Genomic DNA, 16851 nt, shown 5'->3' on the forward strand with positions numbered 1-16851 from the left:
AAGACCCTGCCTCAAGCACCTATAACTTCATCCCCAAACCAACCAGTCAGCATTCCCCACTCCCTGGCCCCCTGCCCGCCAAATTATTCTTTAAAAACCCTAGCCTCCAAATTTTGGGGGAAATTTATTTGAGTAATAAAACTTCAGTCTCCCATTTAGCCAGCCCTGTGTTTATTAAACTCTTTCTCTATTACAATAATGCTGTCTCAATAAACTGACTTTTATCTGTGCAGTACACAAGAAAAATCCAGTTACAGGACCATGGTCTTCCCCTTAAGAAGCCTGATAAAGTATTCAGGAGTGATGTACCATGATGTTTGCAACCTTCTTTCAAATGGATCAGGAGAAAAACAGAGAAGAGAATGGAGGGAGGAAAGGAAAGAGGAAGGGTGAGAAAGGAGGAGGAAAAGGCAAAGAAAGGGAGAAGTAGAAAAACAAAGCAAATATCAAAAAATTAATTAAATAATAATCTAGGTGAAGATTATACAGGCATGCACAGCATTATTCATTCAACTTTTCTATAGGTTTGAAAATACCTAAAATTAAAAAGTCTAAGAGAAATGTGTCAAGAAAAACCCCTCTTTGATAAATCCTTTGACCTTAAAAAAAGAAATCATTGTGATATGTAGATGTCCACACCTTTCTCTGTGCTCATCCAACACAATTTAAAATATTTTAGGATGAGAAGATGGTTCAAGTGATATGAGAACATCACTTGACTGCAAATTGCTTTTCTACTTTAACAATCCATACGGACAGGTCGTTAAGTCACAGCTACGTAGTATTTTACAGTAATAATGCATTGTAATTTACTCAGTCATTCATCCGTTTAGTGGACACTGTGGCTGATCAGCATTTCGGCTACTACAAACAATGTTGTTGTAAATGTCATGGTGAACAAGCTCATAATTCAGTTTTTTAACTCTATAGGAAAGATTTACAAAAGATGAACAGCTGGGTTAGAGGGCATGTACTTTTATTTTAACATCTAACACCAGATTATTTTCCCGAAATACTATAACAAGTGATACTGCAAAGATGCTTGAGTGTGTCCATCCCCTTTAGGTCACCTACACAGGACATCACCAGTCTTTTTAAAAATGCTGCCACTCTGAGGATCATTTGAAGGCAGAACAAAGTGAGGTACTCTCGACAAGAGATACAGAGACACCTATGAGTCCTAAAGCAGTACTCTTTACTTTCAAAGGACCAAGAGAAGTAAGAAAAGAAAGATATGCTAGCCTCTTTCTTAAACTCCCACTACACTTTTTCAATCCCCTATTGTGGCACCTATGAAGCTATATTAATATTATACTTATCTTTTCATATGTTTTTCACACCAAGTATATTAGTAACTCCTTGAAATCAGGGATACTGTCACTCGCTCACTCATTCATTCATCCAACAAACATTTATTACTCATCTAGCGTGTGTCAGACACTGCTAAGCACCAGTAATACCCATGCAAACAAGATAAAGATCATCAGTGTCCTCATGTGCCTAATATTCTTATAGGATAACCCAACATTTCACAGTTAAGTACACAATTAATACTTTAATTTTACAGGGATGGTAAATGCTCTGCAGAAGTATTCGAACAGGGTACAATGAAAGCATATAACTTCAGCACACAGTATTAGAAATTACCTAAAATGGTCTTTCAATATTGTTTATCTTTGGTTTAGTAAATTTCATATGACTAATGGATTGATAATGTGATTTATAACACATAATTTTTATTTTTATTTTTTTGGAGACAGTCTTACACTGTTGCCCAGGCTGGAGTGCAATAGCGTGATCTCAGCTCACTGGAACCCCCACCTCCTGGGTTCAAGCGATTCTCCTGCCTCAGCCTCCTGAGTAGCTGGGACTACAGGCGCCCACCACCATGCCTGGCTAATTTTTGTATTTTTACTAGAGACAGGGTTCCGCCATGTTGGCCAGGCTGGTCTTGAGCTCCTAACCTCAAGTGATCTGCCCTCCTCAGCCTCCCAAAGTGCTAAGATTACAGGAGTGAACCACCACGCCTGGCCTTGATTTTTAAATATATGGTTTTATAAGTGTGGGGAGAGAGGAATAAAGGATGAGAACTAAAGTTATTGAACAACATAAGCCAGTGTGGTGCCAAGCCCTTTATATACTTAACCTCAGTTAATCCTCACCAGTAATTTATACAGCAGAGACTATCACTCCATTTTTCAAATGTGGAGTATGAGATTCAGAGAGACAAAGTCATTTGACAAAAATCACATAATTTTTTTTTTCTTTAATTTTTTGTTGTTGTTGTTGAGACAGACTCTCACTCTGTCACCTAGGCTGGAGTGCAGTGGTGCAGTCTTCGCTCACTGCAACCTCCACTTCCCGGATTCAAGCAATTTTCTGCCTCAGCCTCCCGAGTAGCTGGGATTACAGATGCACACCACCACACCTGGCTAATTTTTGTATTTTTAGTAGAGATAGGGTTTCACCATCTTCGCCAGGCTGGTCTTGAACTCCTGACCTCATGATCCACCTGCCTCAGCCTCTCAAAGTGCTAGGATTACAGGTGTGAGCCACTGTGCCTGGCCATCAGGGACAGGGGCTATGAACCCAGCTTTGTCTGGTTTCTGCCTACTACATCACAGTAATTCAAAGGCAAAATTTCAGACTAAGCCTAGAAAAATCTATCCATACAACGAAACACATTTTTTCCATGTGACATGTATAAAGTTAGGAGAATAATGGCAAGCCTACTTTGTATTTTAGTCACTTAAAAACTAGTAACTGGTGAACCTATATATATAAAGTATAGTAAGCAAATTAGTGGGAAAATGTTCATTTAAGTATAAAACGTGACAGGGTATTCATGTAAATATGAAAGAATCCTCCTTTCAGAAGCCAGATGGAGTAGATAAATGACTTCTAGTTTGGACCAAAACTAATCTAATATTTTGACAAACTGCCCAGATGCCACGCCATGCCACTATGTCGTATTATATCAAAGTTTAACAGAGATGTGTTCTGACAAAATATTCTTACTCAGACTCTCAAATTCATGGATTTACTGTTCAAGCACATTCGAGTACAACTTAAATTAACCAAAATCCAGTATTTCAATTGCCACAATAAAAATGCAGAGACAAAAAGGAAGAAAATTCCCATAGAATGTGCTTACAAAAACTTTAATGTCCTCTAGGAATAATCTTCCCAAGTAACTTATTTATGCCTATCTAAACTCACATACATAGATAAACATAGATAAACTCACACAAACCGAACGTGTGTCCCAAATACGCACTAAAGACCTCTCCATAGCAATATTACTTCTGTAAGAAAAAAGATGCCCTCCTCAAGGCCTATGTAACCATCATGTACTGGTTATATAGAGAAATACATATGTTGAGTATATAGAGAAAATATGCATTTGCTTAAAACAGTGAAAACAGCAAAGTTACAAAGTCAGAAAATACTCCATAATCAAGGCTTAAAAAAAAAAAAAAAGTAGAAAATGAGCTAGAAAGAATGTGAAGGGGATTTTTCCAGTTTTTAGATGCTGTGGATATTAATGTTGCTGATTTTCTTTTAAGTTACACCTAGGCTCACTTGAAAGCTTATTATTTTTCATTTTTCATTTTTTGTTTTTCTGAGGTGAAGTCTGGCTCTGTCACCCAGGCTGGAGTGCAGTGGCACAATCTTGACTCACTGCAACCTCTGCCTCCTGGGTACAAGTGCTTCTCCTGTCTCACCCTCCTGAGTAGCTGGGATTACAGGCATGTGCCACCACACCCAGCTAATTTTTTTGTATTTTTGTAGAGATGGGGTTACTCCATGTTGACCAGGCTGGTCTCGAACTCCTAACCTGAAGTGATCCACCCACCTCAGCCTCCCAAAGTGCTGGGATTACAGGTGTAAGCCACCGCGCCCAGCCAAAAGCTTATTATTTTTCTTTAGTTCACAAGGATGAATCACTAGCACACAAGATTAATTAGAATCTCCATCACTTGTTAGTTAACAAATGGAAAGAAAAAAGGGTAATGCTAAAAGGGAAGAGGGGAGGCTGAGGAAGGAGAATTGCTTGAACCCGGGAGATGGAGGCTGCAGTGAGCCGAGATTGCACCACTGCACTCCAGCCTGGGCAACAGAGTGAGACTCCGTCTCAAAAAAAGGGGTGGGGGGGGGGGGTGGGTGGGGGGGGATGGGAAGGAATACAGCCTCTTGATCTAACAGGGAAAAACTCAGGACTACATGATGTAATTCAATATTGTTAGATAAAAATAAGCAGGGAAAGGCAGATGTGAAAATACAGTCACTAATTACCCTGGGTACTACTGTACAGTTGTACAAATGGTTCACTGCACAAAGGTACTCAGGCAGGGAGGTAAAGCAAAGGCCTGACATGCTCCTTTGCTTAGCTGGGCTTCCTGTCTCGGAGAAGGATGTGCCCTGAAAATAAAGCACTTTTCTTTTTCACACAAAGCTTCAGTCCATTTCCTGGGTACCTAAAAGTTGTCTACTGCAAAAAGAGGACTTTCAAAACCTTCATAAAAGTTCCATTTGGTCCTGAAGGGGACTGTGCGGTCTTACTCCACTACTATTGTACCACTTCAGCCTCCAAATCTAGCCTACCAGCCTACTGTTACATCCAGAGAGCCACTAGAAAAGGACAAAACTACACAGAAGCCAGTCTTCCCTATGGAATGTTCTCTGACCACACTATTCTTTCACAATTCAGTGTGAACTTATGTTTTACGCTTTAAGTCTGGTGTTAAAGCCTGTTATTCTGAAGATGAAGATTTACGTTGCATTAAAGTAAGCTTTTCATTATTAATGGAAAGCTGCTAAAATATAGAATGTAATTTAATTCCTTAAGGGGTATAAGCGTAACTGTACTTTGATTATTTCAATGTAATGGCTGCTTCTAATTCATTTATCACTATACATGCTAAAGGCTGGTAGTCTCGCATTTTGTCAGGCATTAGAACTATCATATATGAACAGGAGGTAACAAAACTGCACTTCCTAGAAGACAGTCTGCAATGTGTTCTAATCACAGAAGCAAAGAGCTATTCCCTCTTTCCCCAAATTAGTCAAATGTAGGTCATTACACTTCCTATCACCATACATTTTCAAGTTTTCTACTTTAAAACAACAACAGCAACAAACACTCCAGACACAATAATCTAGCAAAACTGCTCTCAAACTGCACTGGTCAGTGGTTCTTTACTTTGAAGGCTCTCATTTCACACACAATACATAATTGTACCCACAAAATATTAGATGCTCACCTAGGAAAGATCATACATTGTAAGTTTAATAACTTAAGAAGTAGATGTAAAGTATAGGACTGCCAAGGAAAATGAAACCCCTATACTTAGTATGGTGGTTGGATGGATGGAAGCTTTTCTTATTTCTCTTTCAGCACACAGTGAGCAAATGTGCCGTGCCATATTCTCATTGGTAAACCGAGGCTGTTCTCTGGAACTGGACACCATATATAATAACCAACGAGTGCAAATCTTTGTTTTTACCTCGAATAACATAGTTATCCAGTGCATCTGCCATTCTCTCCAGTGCCTCAGTCCTATCAGAGCCATATGTGATTAGCTAAAAACAAGCAAACAAAAAACTCAATATATATATATATATATTTAGAACAATGTTAAATGATTCATTTTAGTAAAAATTAAAATATTTCATAACAGATATCTAAATATATCTTGAAATTTTATGATAGTTCAGTTTTCAATACGTCAATTATGATTTTTTAAGTATATAAATATTAGAATCAAGCTATTTCAGACTTTTCTCATTTCATTATCATAGTAAAGAGTGATTTTACAAAAACAAAAATGTAACAAAATTATAGAAAAAATTTAAAAGGAGATACAGCTAAATGTGAATATTTGAGATAGGATTTGAACATCTAGGGTAGTGGTGAGGATTAGATAAGACATTTTTTCCCTATTTTTCTGTGGTTTCCAAGTTTGATACCCTGAATAGCTAACAGTTTCTTTCTTTACTTTTTATTTTTTATTTTTGAGATGGAGTCTTGCTCTGTTGCCCAGGCTGGAGGGCAGCGGCGCAATCTCGGCTCACTGCAACCTCCACCTCCCAGGTTCAAGCAATCCTCTCGCCTCAGCCTCTTGAGAAGCTGGGATTTCAGGCATGTATAGCCATGCCCATTCAATTTTTTTGTATTTTTAGTAGAGATAGGGTTTTGCCATGTTGGCCTGGCTGGTCTCACACTCCTGACCTCAGGTGATCCACCCACCTCAGCCTCCCAAAGTGCTGGGATTACAGGCATGAGCCACTGCCTCCAGCCCTTAACGCTTTCATAACTAACAAAAAAAGTAAAGTCTCAAAAATAAAAGTATAAAGAAAGAAGAAGACTATCTTAGAAATCATTCGCAGTTTTACACATAATATATACAGAAGCAAATGGTACTTTTTCAGAAATCAAAAAAACAGAAAAGTCTTACCATTCTACATGATTTAGTGCCTACTTATACATATCTCTATAACTTAGCAATGAAATAAGACCTTAACTATTCATTAAAGATTTTTCTGACAGTTATTTTGGTCAATCTATAGATTGTCTTTATTTTAGTGGGTTTTACTAGCTCTTCAATATCAAGCAAATTTGAAAATTAATTTGTAGGCCATTTTTCTGAAGAGACAAACATTCATCTAAAAATTGAATATTTAAAAATCAACCTACAATATTTTTACATAGTTTTATTTTTAAATTAAATGGTGGTTCTCTAATAAACAAAAGACCTAAACTTTATTTTAATACTACTAATAACTTAGGCCAGGCACGGTGGTTCATGCTTGTAATCCCAGCACTTTGGGAGGCCGAGGCGGGTGGATCGCTTGAGCTCAGGAATTCAAGACCAGCCCGGGCAACATGATAAAACCCCATTTCTACAAAAGATACAAAAAAAACAGACCGGCATGGTAGTACACGCCTGTAGTCCCAGCTACCTTGGTGGCTGAGGCGGGTGGATCGCTTGAGGCTGGGAGGTCGAGGCTGCACTGAGCCAAGATAGTGATACTGTACTCCAGCCTGGGTGAAAAAGCGAGACTCTATTATCAAAAAAAAAAAAAAAAAAAGCACTAAAACCTTAACTGAAAAAAAGAAAGATAAAAAATGGTTTGTTTACTGCAACTACAACATTAAAAAGGACACTTGGGGAAAAGCCATCTTGAGAAACAGGGTTCAATAAAGAAATCATTCCTCAATACAGATGTATCACTTCAGAGAACACAGATTTTCAAAATAAAATCCACAATCTGGCTGGGCGCGGTGGCTCACGCCTGTAATTCCAGCACTTTGGGAGGCCGAGGCAGGCAGATCACGAGGTCAGGAGATGGAGACCATCCTGGCTAACACGGTGAAACCCCGTCTCTACTAAAAATACAAAAAAATAGCTGGGCTTGGTGGCACAAGCCTATAGTCCCAGCTACTCGGGAGGCTGAGGCAGGAGAATCGCTTGAACGCGGGGAGGGGGCCAGAGCTTGCAGTGAGCTGAGATCGTGCCACTACACTCCAGCCTGGGGGACAGAGTGAGACTCCATCTCAAAAAAATACTAATAAAATAAAAATAAAATCCACAATCTTAATTGTTACAGCATTTTAAATTTGATAAGGTTTTAAGCGTTTAAAGATGCAAAAATTCAAGGTTAAAGATCCAAAAATTCAATTCATTTATTCTGGAAAGTCAAACTTCAAAAAGACAGGTGGGCAAAACGAATCTTATACTCTTACGTCAAATCTACTTACGTAATTGGTAATTTGTAAAAACTGAAGAGAAAAGATCAAAAAGTACTCTAACAAATACTGCCTATCAGCCCAACTCTTGCCATTCATTCATACTTTCATCTCAGGTAATTTCTGCCAATGGCCAAAAAAAACCCTTAATTCCTTCTCATTGCGATGAGTTAGGGTGGCACCAATAAAATAATAATAGTTTATTATTACTACCATTCATGCATGTGTGTGTGATGGTGGTGATATGACTTAGTTGGGGAGGAGGAGTACTGCAAACTAACACAATGCTGAACTTTCTCTGAAGAGAAAAAACTGCTCTGCTTTCGCATTACATCAGTGCGTAATTAGTTGTTTATAGCATATGATGCAGATAAAGGCCCAGTTCCAGACTTTTTAAAATCACTGATTTTTCAGAAGAAATCAAATAATCCATTAAGAAATTACACTAACTTTTGAAATCATAGGATCATAATAAATGCTAATATCACTTCCTGGTTGGATGCCACTGTCAACTCGGACCTGGGAGAAAAAAAGAAAAAAAGAGAAGTAATTCATATTGTGTAGATATTTTTTTGTAATCACAAATTTCATTTCCATGGAGAAAATGGATAGAGAATTTCAGTCTCAAATAACATTTTAAGTTCTGGAAAATAGGAAAACAACCTAAACTCTTGATCCGTTAATATGCAATGCAACACATTTTTTGGTCTGCCACTGAATGAAGAAACTAAGAAATAGCAAAAAAATAAAAAATGAAGACTTGCTACATCACTATGCCAGGATGCTGTGGCTCTCTGACGGTGTCTTCCAGCTGAAGCATGGCATGGACGATGCCCTTGCTAACTGCACTCCCCACCGGACCCTTCGAAGCCCGCCAGTGAGGTCCCTAGTCAAGCCTGCTCCTCAGCTCCATAGGAACGCGGGCCTGGGCCTTTCATGTCTGTAACACTTTCCTTTTTTGCCTCACCCTCTCCACTGTAAAACACTATTTTTCTGTTACTGTTGGTCCCCTGAGGCTTTAATGTTTACACAGCTTTTCCTATGGCTTTGCTTTGTAAAGCCCCAATTAGAGTTCTGATTTTGTGATTTTCATGGGGTGCGGGGTAGGGGGATAGCACAAGTTCAAAATATTCTTTTGAAGAGGCTGATTGCTGGTAACCAGCCAGCGAGTGAGTCAGTACATCGCTGATTCTTGTTTTCATTTCCCAGTTTGACACCAGCAGCAAGGCACGGAGGTTAGCCATGCACAACTTTAAAAATGAGCAGTTACTGAGGACAGAATATTTATCAAATTATTTGAAAGAAGTTTTGGAATCTGAAGTATTTAAAAGCTAATCAAAATACTTCAGACCGTCAGGCACATCCTAGGGGTCTTGAGGACGGAGGAACTGAATCAAAGCTGCTGGAACAGCAGGACTTTGATGCCCAACATTGTAAAGGGGTGGGAAGAGAAGAGCGGAAGCTCACGTAGCCTTCCACCTGTGGGAAGAAGCCTTCCTAATAAACAGCAGCTCATCTGTCTGCAGCAAGGCAGGAAAAGGTCAACACAGCGGCTGTTAGGCCTTTAATATTTTAATTTAGGCAATTATCAAGGGACCACATGTAGAACCTCTTGTCTAGGATATCCACATGAGGGTATAATGATGGCTTTATTATACGGTGACATCAGAAGACAAGCTATAGTTTCATTTTCTTAAAATTCACACTACTATTACTCTCTTTGTAAGGTTGTAAAAGGAACACTATACCATACCTGAGGGGCTTTTATTTCTGTATTTGCAAGCACAAACAAAAATACAGATATCTGTACTCGTATTCACATTCATATACAAAAATCTTAATTTTAAACAAAAATCATTCAGCACACTTACGAAATATACTTGGCTTTCTATTTTCTGAAAACATATTTCAGGACATAAACTGATGTTCTATGAAATTCACAGTGTTGACAAAAACTAGAAAAAAATTAATGGAGCAGCTTTAAAAGCAATAAAATAACAATCTACCTTTTCCCCACATTAAATAGCCCCAAAATGGCAACTAGTAATCAGGTTACATAACAGAAAAGTTATCTGTGAGTTTTCATTTTCTTAATTTTAATACCAAAAAGTGAAAGAGCTAATTTGACCACTATGTCATCTTTAAAACCATAGCATGCTTGCTAACACTGTGTTTAAAAATAAGACTGATACAAGTTCTAAAACTTCTGATTTTAACTACATCCTATCAAATAAGACTTATACGAGTTCTAAAACTTCTGACTTTAACTACGTGCTATCATTTGCTACATAAACTGCTACAAAGCTAGGAGGAACTTAGATGTTCAACCCACAAATAAAATAACGTAGACAATAAAGAATATTTTCACATTCTTCTATAGTTCCTTACTTAAAAGTTGTTGCCTTGAATGATATCATCCTATAAGGTGTTACTTAGAGCTCTTCAATGTAACTGTCTTTGTTATTTACTAATATGATGATCACAGAAGTTATGTCATCTTAACTTTAAAATACACAGGATAAAATCAAGATATATGTAATCAACATGTATCTCTGTAGAAGCAAATCAGTATTTTCAATTAAAAACTGTACCACAGTATGAAAAGTCTGATTTATAATTTACTATTTATGCTGTTTTTTCCAAGTAATAATCAGCTATATTTTTATTTCTTAATAACCAATGTGAAGTCAGATCAAGTCTCCATTCCTCCATGAAAGGCTATACAAATTTGCACTGAAAGCTTTAAGAAAAAAGTCAAATGAAATCAGAACCAAATTTCTGAGCAGAACAAAATTGTGGTCGGAAAATAACAAATTTACAAAAGATGATGATCAAAAATAAAAAAGGAAATCTTCACCTCTGCCATATTAATAAATGTCAGGCTTCATGAAGCATGTGAAAAGTACAAACCATAAGTTAGCTCTTAAGTATGCAGTCTCGTGACCAAAAATGGTAGGAGCCAAAAATTGTTTTCTAAGGTAAACTGACTGCTCTAGTTTTAATAAGGCAAGGAAGAAAAACAAACAGTAACAACCACAACAAAACACCCAAGCACCTCTGTATGAGATTCTCAAACCATTGCTCAGAAACCTCTCGCATAATTAAAATTTCTGTCCTCAGTACCACAGTGGACCCTGTGAAACTATCAGACGTCTCCCACCCTTCATTCTCAATTCACCTCTCCCTCTAAGCACAACTCCCAGCCCACCATGTCTACCTGACAAGTGACAGCCCAATCTGATTAAATGCTTCCAAGGGAGGGGACTCGTGGGCCTCCATGACAGGCCAAAAGTGATCACCATGGAGATACATAATTACAGCTGTCAACGCATCCACTGTCCTGCTGACATCAATTTGATTGCTCCCAGCAATAATGATAGACAAAGCTTAGTGCGCACTCTCCTGCACCCAATCACTTTATCTATTCCTTGGTCCATTTAGCTGACATGCAACATTCACACAAGCAAATAACAGCAGTAAGCAGAACATTTAAGGCATTTTAATTGTTTTTTCTTTCTATGGATGGCTCACAACTGCAAATGTTATTACATAAAACTCCTGCTGCAGCATTAATTGAAGAAAGATTTGGTGGGACGAAGACTGTAGGGGGTATAGTTTGTCCATTATCACTTGCACTTTCAACAGGTCTCACGTTTGAAAATTGCAAATTGCAAAAACTTGCAAGGGCAAAATGTTTGACATCTTGTTAGCTATTACAACATGGTGAAAACTTCTAATGACTAGAGTAATCATTATGAATTCTTATTTAATACTTCTTTTGTTTGATTAAAGTATTTAGATATGTCCCTATGATACTTGTTTTTTCATCTGCTATTTAACGTCACATAATGCCTGTTAAATCTTTACAATTTTTTTTCTGCCTTCTGGCTTTGAACACAGCATGGAGTCTCCAAGCCTAGAAAGGGTCAAGTCCCTTTAGAAAGCAATGGGCAAAAACAATTTAAAAAGTGAAATAAATCATATATCCAATAACATCTTCAGATTTAGAATTCTTCCTGTAATCTGTCACCATCTTCATGCCAGTAATCAAAATGAATAATTTGAATATTCACAGATGGTACAGCCTTGCCATCTACTAGCTAACATAATGTCATATATATATGCGCTTATTACCTTGATTAAGAAAAAGGGTATGTCCTTGTTCTTTTTTTGCAACAAAAACTATTTTTAAAATAGCTATTAAATATAGAAGAGCTATGGAATAAAATGGACAGTGGTCACTTTTCTTCAACTGATATAAATAATATGTACTCCTTAAAGTCCATGAGGTTTAAAAGACTGAGACACACTTCGTTTGCCTTAATCAATTCAATTTCCTTAAATTTCAATTAAGGAACTGATTTTGTGCTTGCATTTCTTGACAAGTGACTACATAGCAGGGTTGGATTAGATTTACTGAAAAGATTAAATTGTAATACAAAACATCATTTCTCATTCTTAGGATTCACAGTCTTTTTTACTATAATTTTCAAAAGAATTGGGAACACTGTAAGCTATCATTTATATTATCAGATGTCTCCAGGCTTCCCCTGTCCAGTGGCTCCTGACTTTCTTGAATACCGCAAAATACTGAAAAAAATTTGTTTTCAACACAAAAACCATGATTCCCATGAATTTCACTTGTCCTTCAATTTACACCCTTTGGTGTTGACATGCTTTAACATAAAAGTATGACATAAATCACGAGTGTAACCCCTCAGCTGGTATTACAGCTTAATGACTTACACCAGGTAGATGTAATGGTTCTTGGTACTGAGACAATCTCCCAATAGATGGTAAACCAAAAGACTTGTAGGGGTCCTGAAAGTTCAAAGGAAAGGAAGCACAGTCTTTGAAATATAAATCAGCACAAGTAAGGTTAAATATTTACACAATGAAGAACCATTTATAGGTCTATTTTCGACATATGGTATTTACCAAATCACAGATTTCAGAATATTATTGTCTTTTACTCTAGACAACTTAGAATGTACTTAAAAATCAAACAGAACTGCAAGCAGAATTTAGCCTGACCTTGTTCATACTTTATTGAAATTGGTAAAATTCCAACATTTTATAAAACTTCTTAGAATGCCTTGGGCAAAAAATAAAATAACCTAGGCCCTACATCAAAACATACTCAAGTTTAGAACAACAAATGTGGTACACTGAAGATATTTGTTTTTCTTACTTCTCAAACAGCTCACATATGGTAAAATTTGAGAATTTGGGTTCTTCAAATAAAGACCTGAAAAAAAAAACTTTGCACATGCTACTAGATATGTACTCCATTTGTAAATATCTTAGATCATCAGAATAAATAGGTTCAATGTCATAAGAATGAAAGCAATACTACTTAAAATATGAAAAAAGCAAGAGCAATACAGTCATGCCAAAACATATTTTTGAACTCCTTGAAAAATATTTCAAACCAGCTTTCAGTATTCTTAAACATAGACATTGATTTATTTTTAATCTTGACAGACATTTTTGCTGTCGAAAAGTAAAAATAGTACAAATGTTATCTTGCATTCTTGTTTTAGTCATTTGAAAAAAGCATTTAAAAGTACTGAACTGAGAGTTTATGAGTAAAACCCATAATTAAAATTATAAATTAAGAGTACAAGTTTTACTTAAAGCTTTACAATTTAAATTTTGATTGTTATTTTCATATAATAATAAAGGAGAAAATTATACAAAAAACAATGTTGGGAAAAATTTTAAGTATCCGATCAACAACTAATGTGTACCCAAGGTGGGCATTTAAAAAAAAAAAACCCGTGGAAATAAATAAACACTACTTCTTAGTGTTGTTTGAAAATAAACAAAGAAAATGCAAACAAAACAAAAACCATGGTCCATTCAAGCTCAAGAATATTTAACTAATGCTTTGTTGCCTCTTAAAGGATTGGTAGCTATTTCCCCATCTACGAATACATGACAATTAACTACACCCAATTATTTAAAACTATCTGGAATTAGGTCAAAATTATCTAATTTTTTTCTGGTTTAATTATGGATTACACAATCCAATAGTTGGCAACATTATAAAACCCTAACTTTACCTCACTGTTCGGCTATACCAGGTCTTATGACTCTGGACACAACCACCACCCTTCCTCCCGACACCATTCATTTGTACCTCAGCATAAACCCGACATTCAACTGCCCAGCCGCTGATGGGAATATCAGCTTGTTTGTGTCTGAGAGGGTAGCCCTTAGCAACACGGATCATTTCTTGGACTAGGTCCAGGCCAGTAATGCATTCTGTGACAGGATGCTCAACCTGCAAAGCCAAGGTCTGTCAATCAGTAGGTGTAGAAAAAGATAAATAAATAGAAACAAGAAAAATCACAAAAGTTTTTGGGTAAAATGAAGTTAATTAAACGTAACATTTAAACATACTTGACTAAAACGCTTGAGCTAGGGGAATAACATGAAAGAATGAACACAATACACAAATCACAAAAAAAAAAAAAAAACTAATGTCTAAAAGTATTTGTAAACTATCTGTATTATTTTTCTCAATTTTGATTTATTTGTGGTCCAACAATATTTAAGAATTTTAGCTTTGAAACTAATTCTTAACCAAAAAACTATACATTTACTTCACTGCAATCTTCGATGTGGCTGATAATCAACCTATTCTGCTGCACTTAACATGGCATCTAGAGGGGCAGCTTACGATTTTCCAAAGCACTAGTCCACCCTAAGTCTCACCCACTTGCATGCTTTCACTAACCCGTCCTGACAAGCAGCCAGATTAGTGTAATCTTGCATCAAGGCAGCGTAGCAGAAGGGAGCAGATGGATCCTTCAGGTTGCTTTCCCTCCACACTGACTTGGGTAATGCTTAGCAGGCACAACGGCAAAACGGAGCCAGTGTGATCGCTCTGCTCTCTCAGTAAACTGCTGATAACTACTTGGGCTGATGCTGTCATGCAAGTACCTGGCCTTCTGCACTAACACAAGAGATATGCATGTACAAAAACATGTGCTGACTTATAGATACACAAACAGGGATACATGTCAACATAAACTTGGTGGATCACTTAGAAATTCTTAACCTTGAGTTAAGAATTTAAGAATTAAGAATTTAATTCCACTTAAGTCACTGGAAAAGAGTGAATTATCTACCTTTCATCTAAAACCTTGAATAAGTTCTAAGAATTTAAACAAAACTTTGGCCACATCTGCTGCTTTGATGCCATTTTTTTCTCATAAAAACTAAGTATCTTCTAAATGCACTTCACAATAGTTTCTTTATCATGACATGTCATATTTCATACACTGTGACACAGGAAAAGGTCAGTGAACAAACAAATTATCTTCCCATCTTCAACTACACTAATTGAAGGATAGGACTTAGTCATTATAATAATCTTGAGGCTTATTATAAGCAGACAATGCCATAGTCTTAAAAAAAAAGCTTTGTAAAAATAAACAGATGGCATCCATAATTAGCTTTGTGTGTGTTATGAGTTTGTTTACAGTTTCAACAACATTTTAAGACATTTTGACATAGTTTTAATGACAAATTATCACTAAAATAAGCATCTATCCTTCGTAAAATAAATGTGACACTAAATAAAGATCTTATTAGGAGTTTAAAATATGTATTTTTGAAAACAAATTATGATTTTGTAAGAACCAAGACTCTATAAGATAAATATAATAAGAAAGTAACTAGCAAAAACAAGAAACCCTCTATTATTACTAGAAACCAATTTCATGTGAGAAAGCATCTCAGCACTCTACTCAAGAGGTGAACCTGGATGGGTGTGGTACTTCACGCCTGTCATCCCAGCACTTTGGGAGGTCAAGACGGGAGAATCACTTGAGGTCAGGAGTTTGAGACCAGCCTGGTCAACATGATGAAACCCCATCTCCACTAAAAATAAAAAAATTTAGCCAGGTGTGGTGGCACACGCCTGTAGTCCCAGCTACTCAGGAGGCAGAGGCACGAGAATTGCTGGAACATGGGAGGAGGTTGCAGTGAGCCGAGATTGCACCACTGTACTTCAGTCTGGGTGACAGAGCGATACTCCATCTCAAAAAAAAAAAAAAAAGAAAAGAAAAGAAAAGAAAAAAAAAGAGGTGAACCTACTATGTGCCAAGTGCTTTACATCAATACTATTCATACATCCCTGATAGACGAAAAGACAATTTTAAGAGTTAAGTGAACCATTCAGTTTCCTCTTTCTATGACCAGTGCCCATATAAGCACATACCATATACAAGGCAAATAAATATATACTGAATGAATGAACAACAAATACAGATTCACACCTATAGTAAGCAGTTGAAACGGAGCTGGAACTTATCTCACTGCAGAGATGACGTTATCTTCCTGATCTTCCTGACAGAAATGTATACGAAAGAAATGTATGCAAAAAAGTATATGCAATAGCTATACAATTATGTATACATGTCTTTTTAAAAGCATATTACTATCAAGGTTTCAAGATCCAAATTTGAAGATGGATCTGTAACTGTGTAGAAAAACAGGTACATCAGATCCACTTTGAATGGGATCCAAAAGTAGACCCACTGTGTTCTAAACTTAGTCATATAACAGATCTATAGCATTTTACAATCTAAATTCGGGAGCTACAAGTAATTCAAATCAGAAGCAACTAAGCAGATAACTAAAATAAGCTGCTAAAGGTAAAATCCTTACAGAAATTTTAAAAAACATTTACCTTTTGACAAGTACTGCATAAGTCCACAAAATAGTCTAACTTGCTTGAATTTTCCAGGTAAAAGAAATCAACTTCTTTAAAGTAAAACTTAAAATTTTAAACATTTTCGAAAGAAATCCTTCTAAATACATAGGATTCCAAAGCTACTCCACAGGATATGAAACCTTTCCTTTAGACTGTGTTATTACCAGAAATCTTATAAGTACAACATTGCTTAAATAATCACAAATATCCCCCTATTCCCAAATGCTTAGCAACGGTTTTTCTCTATAAGTTAAGCTCAATACTTAAGTGACAGAACAGGGTTATATGAAGGAGCAAAAGGACGGAAGGAAGGAAGGAAGGAAGGAAGGAAGGAAGGAAGGAAGGAAGGAAGGAAGGAAGGAAGGAAGGAAGGAAG

At 36.7% G+C, this 16851-nt stretch overlaps 1 protein-coding gene across 2 annotated transcripts in view; it reads right to left on the bottom strand.

Moving 5' to 3' along the window:
• PCCA (propionyl-CoA carboxylase subunit alpha) overlaps positions 1-16851 on the bottom strand; it is a 456600-nt gene that overhangs the window by 228344 nt on the left and 211405 nt on the right. For both annotated transcript variants that reach the window (XM_023218016.2, XM_023218015.2), the window contains exons 13-16: positions 13893-14036; positions 12497-12571; positions 8201-8269; positions 5508-5583 (exon numbers count right to left, since the gene is read on the bottom strand). In XM_023218016.2, the coding sequence (XP_023073784.1) occupies positions 5508-5583; positions 8201-8269; positions 12497-12571; positions 13893-14036 (364 nt within the window). The remainder of the gene's footprint in view (positions 1-5507; positions 5584-8200; positions 8270-12496; positions 12572-13892; positions 14037-16851) is intronic.

This window comes from Piliocolobus tephrosceles, chromosome X, assembly GCF_002776525.5.
Source record: "Piliocolobus tephrosceles isolate RC106 chromosome X, ASM277652v3, whole genome shotgun sequence".
Taxonomy (NCBI): Eukaryota; Metazoa; Chordata; class Mammalia; order Primates; family Cercopithecidae; genus Piliocolobus; species Piliocolobus tephrosceles.